Genomic DNA, 12,081 nt, shown 5'->3' with positions numbered 1-12,081 from the left:
TTGCCTGGCGGATAGAGTGGGTGTGGCGAAACTGTGAAGTATGGGTGGGTTCACGATTTTTTTTGTATACGCAGATTCTCTATTTTATAATATCCTTGGTTCAAACTATTCATTCCTTTATCAAATAATTAATTATTAGAATAATTTTAATATAATACAGCAAATATTTGAATTAGTATAGAAATAAACAACAATGCATCCAATTATTATTGAAATGGGTCAATAATTCTTTGAGTTATAGTTTAAATAAACCAATAATTCCTTTAATAAATTATTTACGTAAACCAGACATTGTTGAAGTAAGAATTCCGTAAAGAGAAAGAGTTTGAAAAGAAGAAAAATATTCTTACAATAATTGTACAACTATTGGAATTTTTACTATTCAAATAAACCAATCATTGAATCAATAATTACAAATAATTATACAAGTGGACAATAATACTATAAACAATAATTCTAATGCAGTAATAATTATTGACTAATCAATCATTTATCTTTGAATTATTATTCAAGTAAATCAATTATGAATTTAAGTGGAACAAGTTCACTCTGTCTTTGAAACAAACAACTAATTACAAGTAATAATTAATTAATTATCAAAATTTTAAAAATATTTTGCACGTAAAAACCTTCTTTGGAAATAGCCTATTATACTAGTGAAAACTACAGCAAAATATGCTCAAATGGTTCTTGATATATAATCGCAAACGTAGATACATACAGGTCAAATGTTTTTTCTAAAGCCAGCTTAAAACAGAAAACAGTTTTTGCACATAAAAGTGTACATCCTTTAAGCATACCATCACGAGGAACAAGGGCCAGAACTGCTAAGCGACGAACTCATTTTCAGTATAATTTTTGTCCATTTATGCATTTTTTTATTATTCACTATTTCAGGTGAAACAAATTTCTTATTACGCCTAAAACAGCAGATTGAAATCTTACCAGTTACTGTATCTGTCATAATTAAATGTGATAATTGGTTTGGCGAAACAAAAATTAGACCAAACGATTCAATATAGTTTTAATTCAAAGTATGTAAGAGGAAGTGACAAAGAAAGGGCCATTATATCAAATAAGACAAAGAAATAAAGCATTAAACATGTTCTACGTATTAAGGTTATTCTTCTGTGCATTTTGACTTTATAAAATTTTGTATAAGGAGTGAACAAATAAAACCCATTCGATACTCTTAGTAGGACAAGTTGAAGACATAGGATTGCATTGTTGTAATGATGTGTATGCTTGTAGCATTTAATGTAGTGATCATTGTGAAACGTTTCCTGTCTTTGCAGGAATAAGATTTGAACCATGACATTCACTATCCCAAATTCGTCCAGATCGGATTAAGGAGCAGTCATCCAGTTTCTGAATGCAGTGCAGAGAGATGTCAACCGGCTGAAGCGTGTCGTCCGATGAAGTAAGTGTTACTGGTCTTTAGAATCAAGGAACTAAGTACTCTCTTCGTGTTTTAGAACAATTTGTGACGAAGGTTTCGTTGGTTAGTTTCAAATAAGAGTCCCTTTCCAGTACCGAGGTTAAATGAAACGTGTTCTTGTACTTTAAGGAATCCAGACCGTCATTACGTGTTAAAGGTTTCCGCGAGAATCCAACCTGATACACTGCGCTAGCCAGTAGACCGGGGGAAAGGGCTAACTTCTAACATATAAAGGTAATCAAAAAAAATTATATTGTTTTTTCACCCACCACCTTCGAAAATCGATATGTCATCTACGACGTACATGGAAGATAAAAAATAGTCCCTATCAGCATCGACGACTTTCTGCCAACGTTCTGGAAGGTCCTAGATTCCATTGCGGTAAAGTTTGGTGGGCCGTGAAGCGAAGAAGGTATCAAGTTCATATTGCTCCTCTACTAAGGATTTGAACTGGTGTCCTTTAAGGTGATTGTCCAAGAAATGGAACAGGTGATAATCGGACGATGCAGTGTCCGAAGAGTATGGTGGATGAAATAGTGTTTCCCATCCAAGGAGTAGAATGGTGTCCCGGGTCATCCTAGCCACGTGGGGCTTAGCGTCGTCCTGTAACAGGAGGACCCCTTTGCGATTCAGAAGTGTTGCTCCAAGTGTTTTGAGTTTTTCTTGAACATGGCTCAACTTCTGACAGCATACAACTACATTGATGCTCTGATCAGATGGTAACAGTTCCCAATGGACGATGCCGCGAGCAGTCCACCAAACACGTAGGAGGAACTTCTTCTGGTGCAGTGCTGGTTTCGGCTGTTTTGGAACCGGTTCATGAAATGCCAACCAATAATGAAGGCGTCGTGGAGTTGCATACAAAACCCATTTCTCATCACACGTCAACACCTTGTCCAGAAATAGCTCCTTCCTCAGAACAGACAACAAAGAAATACAGATATCTGCTCGCGTTTCCTTCTAACCCGAAGTCAAATCATGTGGAACCCAATCAACCCAACTTGTGGTACTTCTCAAGTTGACGGAGATGCTGCCGAATGGTTTCTATACTCACCCTGAATTGTAGTTCCAGTTTCTCACATGTCTGGCCACTGTTCGCCTCAATTGCTGTCTGAAGATCTTCATTTTGTATATATATATATATATATATATATATATATATATATATATATATATATATATATATATATATATATATATATATATATGTGTGTGTGTGTGTGTGTGTGTGTGTGTGTGTTGTTCTTACGGCACACGGTGCGTTTCCGAGTGTTTGGTCATCGTTCTTAAACTTGATTAAACCACCGCTGCAGTGTCCGCGTAGTTACGACACCTCATTAAAGGCCAGACATATCTTCTTCCCCGCTGCAGCTGCGTTTGACTCCAGAATGAACTCGTACAGCATGTATGCCCTTTTTGACGCTCTGTGGAGGACCCATGTTCACTCTGCCCTTACGCAAGTTCACGGTGTAACTGAAGTGCCACAGCAAGGAAGTATGTTGAATATGCCCACACCAACAACTGACCTTCGCTTTTTCTCCATTCGCATTCAACTCACGGTGTGAGGGCCAATTCAACACAGACCTCCATAAAAAGTAACAGAACTTTCTTGGTTACCTTTCATAGTATAGTAATATTGTAGTAGTTTTCTGCGATTTTAAGGTCCACAAATAACTTATTGATTATTATTATTATTATTTATTGCAAACGTTTATGTACATGTAAACTTTTCTTTACTGAAAAATGTCACTAAAATAACTTTTGGAAGTTAACTTTACAGAGGCAACTATTTTAGTCCTACCTGCACACCTTCAAAGTCATAGGGTGCCAGAAATCTTTCGCATTCTTCCGCAATGTCCTGCCATCTCCATTCAAACAGATGAACAATAGGCTTTGTATTATTGTTTGGAGGAGTTTTCTGCGATTTTCCACTCAGCACTAACAGTATTAGAGCTATAAGAAATCTCATACTCATAAATGATTTTGAATTATTGACAGCTAAATTTCTGTAAGACAAATATGTGAAGAACATATGCAATGCATCTGATCAAGTCCGTTAATCATAAATATTAGTAGAGATATTGAAATGTGTGAAAAGTTCTGAATCAATATGCACTTTGCTGAATCAATAGGCATTATGTACACTTGTTACTATGCTAAACCTCGTTTTACCGCAATTCCATTTCTTATTTTTCACATAAAGAAGATAATTGTCTTATAATTACAGAGACTGCAGAATTTTCTTTTGACAATATTTTTTTTACAATGACATTCGCACATGCTGCATCTGTGCCAATATGTAATAAAGTGTTGTTTCGTTATTGGTTACAGAGTATTAGCAGATGTTCGTAACATTGTCGCTAGTTTCAAACACCTATGTTGTGAACATCATTTATTTATTCAACAAATATTGGGAGCAGCATGAAAAAAAAAAATCACATAGAATATTTAGAGATCAATGATAATGAAATAGAAGGACTGTGTTTAACAAGCCCCATTACGGAGAAATTAAAATACCGCTAATTTTATAGTAATTGTGTGATATCTTCAAATAGATAAAAGATAATCGAAAAGTGGAACAAGACCTCGCTTATTTTATATGAGATACCGTTATCACCAGTCACTTATCTGCTTCCGACTTCCAGCCATTTAGAAAATCGATATTTATTTCCGCGTTTCTAAATGGCTGGAAACGGAAAGCTACTGAGGGACCCGTGATAATGGTACCTTATGCAAAATAATATTGTCTAGCGCGCTCTGACCCACATTTCGATTATCTTTTATCTGTTTGAGGAAGTAATGTAAAATTACTGGTATTTAAATTTTGTAGTGCTTAGGCCTCTTAAGGGAGAGAACTGTATCGACCAGGGACTGTATTTAAAGATATAAGCACGTTATGTGCTGGGGGTTAAAAGGGGTCTGGAAAAATGTCAGTCAAGATAATGGTCAATTGAATCAAACCCAGGAGCTCCAGACTACGACAAGAGAATGGTTCGGACTTATTCAAAGTCCTCAATACATTATTTTTCCTAAAATAGTAATAATAATCTCAAGGACATGTTATTTCGTATGCAATCTTCATTCAGTTTACCCGATCTTCACTAACCTTGGCGTAAAGGTAGCGTTGTCTAAGAGACGAGACAAGAAAAGTAATAAGAGTTCCTTGTCTTGTCTCGGAAAATTTCGACGAATTCTTGTCTCGTCTCAATTTCCAAGATTTGTTTCTTGTCAACTTTGTTTTGTAAAATTATGTATGGGTACAAAATTTATTCTCTGATTTTCTTTATTTCATCAAGAAGTTATCAGAATGATTCTGCACCGAGAGATCCGCGAAGGAAGCACTTAAAACCACATTTGTTTTCAAAGTATACTATATTGCGTAAGAACTTGCGTACTCTTTAGTGTTGATAAATGCTCTTCATTATGCTTTTACAATTAGTTTATAAATGTATATAGTCTTTATAGAATGAGGACTTGCTGTCCCAACTATTTGGCCAGGAAGAGGTTGGCAGAAGATCGCGATACCTCAAGAGCTGCTCCAAACCAATCTTCGAGTTGGCAACTGAAGAACAAGATACTTCTTCTAAACAGTGAAGAAATATCTAGCATCTTGGTCCTAGATCTAGCATAATTCACATGCATTTAGCATCTAACATCTTGACTTTAGCATCTTGGCCAAATCTAGCATAATTTCATTCTTCCCTCTGGTGAACAGAAAAAGAACGAACGATGGTTCAAGAACTGTCTGGAATTATTCTTCTTAGTTGAAGCGATGGTTGGAGCAATGAAATTAGTCAGTATTTCCGTGATTGTAACTTGTTGTTGAATTCAGAGAAATGTTCAAAAATAGCAAAACGTGACTATACAAAACAAAACTTACTTACCCATAGTTTTATTACTGCAAACTGAGACCTGAATGTGTGATTATTTAGGATGTTTCAGTCCCTTTCAATTTAAAACTTGAGAGGGGAGGGATATGAGCATCAGGGGGACAGCTAGTAATACAATAAAAGAAATGCTTCAGGGCTGTGTAGGAAGCGGCATATTGTGCATATGTTTCTTAAAATGTTATCCATTCATAAAATATAAATTCAACCTTCCTCCCCTATAATGTACCATTTTTACCAATTTATTTCATTATCATTCCTGACAGCGTCATATTAGCTTTGTACATGAATACAGTTGAAACACTTCATTAAAATAATGAAGATAAGTAGGGGCGGGTCTTTAAAATTAGTTAGGAAGGATAATTTGAAAATCTGGCATAATTTACAAAAATCTAGCATAATTAAGACCTGTGTTTGGCATCATCGCGAGTCTGGAGTTTGGCAACCCTGTTTCTAAACATTCTTTTCAGTTAGCTGGGGTCAGCTTTCCAAGACCACTGTCCTCCGCCTGTTTCTATAGGGGCCCATACACGTAAACACATGCCTGAAGAAACAGCCCGACTTGCATGAAAAATGATAAAACCACAGGCAAGTTGATCGTGTATGGCCTCGTTCATTCATGTTGAAAGTTTTCAAAATCTTCTGAAAACATGCTTGATGTTTTTGCCGTTCTGCATGCATGTTTACCGTGTATGGGCTCGTTCATGCAAGGTGGCTGTTTTATATTTAGGTCCGCCAATCACGACAGCGGAAGAAATCACGTGACTCTCTCCTCCGTCGCATGCCAGGGTCGTTGAAGATGAATGGTCTCCACATTTCTCAAACTACTTTCAGTAAGTCGGATAGCATGTTGGTACGTGTGTGGGCAAAAAATTCTTTCAAGATGCATGATGAAAGAAACCTTTCATACATGTTGGCCATGTAAGTGCGTGCGTCTATGGCGCGATTATCTTGTGTCATATCCGCTGTGACACCACACTGCGCATCATATCGTTCTTAACATAATCTCCGCACTCAGTGTTGCCACACTTGGTACAATTATACCAGATTCAGCTCTCTTTGTCATTCACCGTCCCGTTGGTACCACGCTGGCATTTTCAGCCCCTTTTGTGAAAAAGTTGGTATATTTCTACCCAATTCAGCACTATTTAACAAATATTGTCACATTTTCAAAAGTTCACGTTACTCATACTGTGTTGGACTCTTAAGAAATTCTGGTGAACGTTCATTCTGTGACGTTGCACCGTATAACGGTAAAAAAAAAAAAAAAAACTTTGTGTGGAAAATTCGTAATTCGAACTATACTGGGAAACAAATGACGCTAGATGGGCGCATTAGAAAGGAGACGAGAAAGAACCAGTGTGGTGGAAATTTTATCTTGAAATCTTTTCTTGTTTTTCTCTTTTTTTTAAAAAAAAAATACACACACACGTTGAACCAAGTGCTGCATATTCTGAAGAAGACCAGCTGGTGCTGAAGTAAGTCTATAATTTACTTGTTGTTGAAAAGATTCTACATCAAAACAATAATAGCACCAGGGCCGTACCGTGGAAAATTAGCGTCTGGGCGAGAATATACAATGGCGTCCCCGTACATATGACTGTGGTCGATAGACTATGGTTTGCGCGAAGGGTAATATTTAAAAAAAATAAATAAATAAACCCTGGTTTTCCTCGATTTTGAGCACTTTTTCTTACTTTTTCCTTCAATTATATATATTCTTTTTCTTCCTTCCGAATTTTGCGCCCCCTTACTTAGGCGCCCTGTCCTTTTCCCCCAACGGCATGGTATAGCACGAAAAAATACATTGACGTAGTTGCCGGTTTACCAAGCTAAGTTGTTTACTACTGACGCCATATTGACGAATATAAAAATACCCAAATATTTCTGCGTTTTACAGGGTGTCTATTGGTCACGAAAGTCACGAATATCACGAAAAAGTCACGAAATCAGAAAACAGTCATGAAAGTCACGAAAAAGTCACGGAATTTAGCTTTTGGGTCACGATTTTTTTAAAAAACTGTACAAATGTAAGTACAAATTGGAAAATTTCGTTCTATAAAATGTCAAAATTCATCACCAAAAATGTCTATGGTTGACTTTAGACGCTACCAAATAGCAAGCAAAGTACGTTTCTATCACATAGATGAAAATTCGGCCTAATTCGCACCCAAATTTGCTCTTGAAAATGTTAGGAAATTTTATGATTTGGTGAAGAAAAGGTCACGAAAAAGTGACGAAATTTCATTTTGGAATTTTAGTAGACACCCTGTTTTAGAGATCTATATCGACGCGTTGTAACAAACATTATGTATAGGCCTAAAGTTAGATCAGGGATGTTCATACGTGGGCAAAAAATATTTTACTTTTTTGACAAAAATGAATTCAGCCCTGTTTTGTTTCAATTTGCTACTATTTTTTCAGCCCACTCCAGAGCTAGAACTGTGGCAACACCTGTCCTCACTTCTTCTTTGGCCGACGTCGAGCTCGTTTCCCACTCATTTCTGTAGCATCTACTCGGTGAGCTACATATTTCAAATGTCTTCTTAGGACAGCAGCCGTGAACCACTGTTGTCCACGAGACGAAAGAAATTTCTCAGTTTGTTTTGCTTATCGTCTCAAAAAACAAGACGAGAATTGTAATGCTTCTTGTTTCGTCTCGAATTTGAAAATGATCTCGCCCACTTTTTTTTTTTTTTTAAGACAAGAATCCGTATGAGACGAGACATTTCACGTCTCGTTAACACAATACATGAAGATAAAACTTGACCGCCTAGATTTGACTTAGATCTCTGGAAATATTTCGTTCTCGAGCTACAGCTATCAAATTTTGGGTTCGGACCAGGCCCGTACCCAGCCCGAAAATGTAGAGGGCGCCCGGTGGAAGTTAGGGGGGGGGGGCGATCCAAAAAATATTAGTTCATCCCATATTATAGTTCATTTGCAAACCTACCGTGAAAATTTTAGAGGGGGCCAGTAAAAATTTAGGGGGAACCCGGTCCCCCTAGACCCCCTGGATACGGGCCTGGTTCGCACTTGGTCAAACTTTCGAAAAGAATCAAAAGTTGAAAGTTTCAAAAGAACAAACCTGTTAAATGTTCAGTATATGAAGTGTATACTCATAAGAAATGTCAAAATTAGCGAAGAAAGATTTTCAATTTCATAATCGGAAAATCCGTTAATATTGTTGCGAGAATGCGCTATTTTACTTTAGTTTTCTCGAATACGTAAAAAATAGCCTTTACAACTGTCAACGCTGCAAAACAACATGCAGTTTGTGTCCCAATCGATAAACATTGATAAGTACTAAACATTTACATTAAGAATTACGGCGATTAATTCTTTTATATATATTCCTCGCTATTGAATTAAGCAATTTCCATTTAAAAAAAAAAATCACACTTGTGGTCATTGAAACAATTACTAAAATTCAATGTTACGATTTGTCTCATTGGTTTTATTCTCAAAATACCTCCGTAGGCTTTTGTCACAAAAATTTTGTCTCTAGCATTCTTACTTCAAAAAATATACGCGATCAAAGTTTGGGTTAAATTTCTTTTGTGACACTCTGTGTACAGTATCTCTTAATTTACATATATTTTGTCTGTAATTTTTAAAGAAAATTGTGTAACAGTTTAATAATTCAAGTCAAGAATTAAATTAATACTTAGTTTCATTGATGTTTGTAATAAAATCATTTATTAACGGGAACCCACAATACATAGTCATTTCGGAAAGTGCGATATTAACATTTTAGATGGGATTAAATAGGGTACAGCGATACATTTTAGATAAAAGCGATACATATGAATCTCAGCAAATAAAACTAGTGCTTAGACGGGAGTAAAATTTACACAAGAAAGTAACTTTTAATCGACGCTGAACTATAAAATTAAGGATATTCTAGGTAAACAAAATTAATATACTCTATGGCCAATGGAACCCAGAGATTCAATCCTGAGCTCCCCAAAGCTCTCTATTGACTTCTATCCTTAACCAACTGGATCCAGTTTCTACTTTGTATTCTTATTTCTGAGAGATTCATCTTAATATTGATCTCAAATCTGCGCCTAGGTCTTCCTAGAGGTCGTTTTTCGACTGGATTTCCAGTTAAAACTTTGAAATCATTCCTACTAAATTAAATGACATTGATAGTAAAACATGCTATCATCAACCTCTTTAACACGATGCTAGCAAAATGACGGTACATAACATTGTTAATGAAATGTAGCCCTAAACATCATTAACTTTTAAACTTTAATTATATTTAATTAAAATGTTGTTCAAGGATGTGATATACATCGAAGAATAAATTACATCCAGCGAAAAGAAAATGAGACGCTTGAGGATACATTCTTATGAGTAGTTTACGAGGAAGTTCAGCAAAAGGATTTTTTTTGTGCCAGTAAAAATGTATGTTGTTCGGTAACTGACATTCTTTTCATACATCAGGAACAGAGTACAGTGGAGTCCCGCTAATTCGAACTAATTGGGACCGAACCCTGTTCGGATTACGTGATTGCTCGGATTAGCTGGAATAACAGTAAAATCGTGCTTTGAAGCGGGCGAACGAGCATATTATGTTGTAATACATAGTGTCTAGTATTCTAAAACACGTTTTTTGACTATAGTTTATGTACTGTACTGGAAAAATATTTAAAATGTTGGCAAAACTTGATGCCTTTATTTTTCGAATAAACTCTCTTCGCTTCGACAAAAGACAATAACTGAATTTATGTCTTGTAGCAAGTAATATTAGTATGCGAATATGGTACTATGGTGGATACTAGTACTATACACTACCAGTATTGTACGTTCAGTTTTATGTTACAGTACAGTACGTACTTATTCTACTACGTTACTGTATTTCACTCATATTAAACCTATAAGTTTCAATATCGTACAGTACGTATTGTATTCTATTTCAAACTTTGTGTAATTGTCGTAATCTGGCTTAAGGCCTAAATACAGGCATTAAGGTTAGTTTAAAGGGACAAGTTTTGCCGATAGATGTCACTACAGTCTTCGTATCTCTCTCTCATGTATTTTTTACCTTTCTCGAAACTTCACGATTTCTCTTACAAATTTCAAACTAGAGATTTCAAATTTTTAGAGAAGGAACTTCATAACCTATCGAAGACAACAATTTGTGCCGATTTTTTTTATTTTGAATTTTCTTCATTATTGAAATGGTTTGTTTGTTGAAAGGGTTATCCAAATCCTTACCAATATAACTCTTTCAACAACGAAGAAAATCAAAATAAGAAATCGGTACGGATCGTTGTCTTTGATAGGTTATCAGGTTCCTTCTTCAAAAATTTCAAGTATCTAGGTTCAAATTTGTAAGAGAAATTATAAATTTTCGTGAAAGGTAAAAAATGCATGAGAGAAGACTGTAGTGACATCTGTTGGCAAAACTTGTCCCTTTACAGCAACCTTAAAGAAACAAACTGTATTTAACAAAAGTTTACTTTGTTTTCAACGAAAACATGCACGGATTTTCATTCTTTTAGTTATTAATTTCCTAAAAACTGCATATTTTCCCCACAAAAAATAAAATAAAATTTTCCTTCTGGACCTGTTCAGATTAACCGGATGTTCGGGTTATCGGGACTCCACTGTGTTTGTTTATACGGAGTATACGTAAGAAAATACTGTTAAATGACAAATAGAATCTGCATTAGTATTGTTGTTTGTGTTTTCATAACATATCTGCTCCTAACAGTTAAACAATACTTCAAGTAAAACGAATTTTTATGTCTTTTAAACATGTCCGTACGAGATAATTTGTTTGCTGTTCATGAGAAAGTGAGGTTTATTATTGCTATTTAAAGTTTCAATTACAACAGAGCACATTATACACTATATATGTTCATACTTAAGTAGATTTGCATTTCGTTTATGGATTTACCCTTGAGGAATTACTATTCTCTGCTCTTATATATATATATATATATATATATATATATATATATATATATATATATATATATATATTTCCCCCACACGTAGAAGTGTGATTCTCATTTTTCTTTCTGATGACAGTACTAATGAATGAATACTTGGGATATCGTAATAACACAACATAACACCTATTAAAACAAACAATTTCCAGTGTTGTAACTACACATCTTCAGTTACTTTGGTATCATATAATTAAATGTGGAAATATCACAAATTATTATAGAAGAAACTTGCATAAGGATATAGAATTGCATAAGGAAAGAAAATAACACCTCTAGAAGAATGATGACTAATTTTCTCAGCTTTGCTTGTCATTAACACAGTTGCACTTATATTATCTTATAATTTTGTCATAACTATGTTATTACTGAATTTACTTGATATCTTGAGCGTACATTTCTTTGTTATGTATTAAAGTTTCATTGTGAATCAATACATTTTATCACTAAAACTACCGTTATAGTTTCTTATCATAAACAACATTATTATATCATCACTATTTCAATTCAGGTTCTTGTCTTAAGAAGTATCTTCATTACGCATTCACCTCCTTATTGGTGCACTTAAAGCTAGGCCTATATCTTGGTTACTAATTTATTCCCAATACAAGTAGGTTGTACTTCATTGGGTTTTGTTAACATTTACATGTATTCTAATGTCTAAGTGGTTAGCGTACTCGCCTTTCGCGCGGAATACCCGAACTCGATTCCCGGTGGGAGGTCGCTTGGTTCGGATTCCACGTTAGTAAGTAGGTCCACGTTACATCTAACCTCGCTGCTGAACGGGACGTTA

General features: G+C 35.3%; 1 protein-coding gene across 1 annotated transcript in view; it reads right to left on the bottom strand.

Moving 5' to 3' along the window:
* Positions 1-3,413, bottom strand: part of LOC145671754 (alpha-amylase-related protein-like) — an 80,685-nt gene extending 77,272 nt beyond the window's left edge. The window contains exon 1 of the mRNA XM_081740960.1: positions 3,240-3,413. Coding sequence (XP_081597086.1) covers positions 3,240-3,413 — 174 coding nt within the window. The remainder of the gene's footprint in view (positions 1-3,239) is intronic.
* Between the last annotated feature and the right edge of the window lie 8,668 nt (positions 3,414-12,081).

The sequence above is a fragment of the Thermobia domestica genome, chromosome 15 (genome assembly GCF_964235325.1).
Source record: "Thermobia domestica chromosome 15, izTheDome1.hap1.1, whole genome shotgun sequence".
Taxonomy (NCBI): Eukaryota; Metazoa; Arthropoda; class Insecta; order Zygentoma; family Lepismatidae; genus Thermobia; species Thermobia domestica.
The sequence above is the reverse complement of the archived record's forward strand: the minus strand, read 5'-3'. Positions and strand labels throughout refer to the sequence as shown.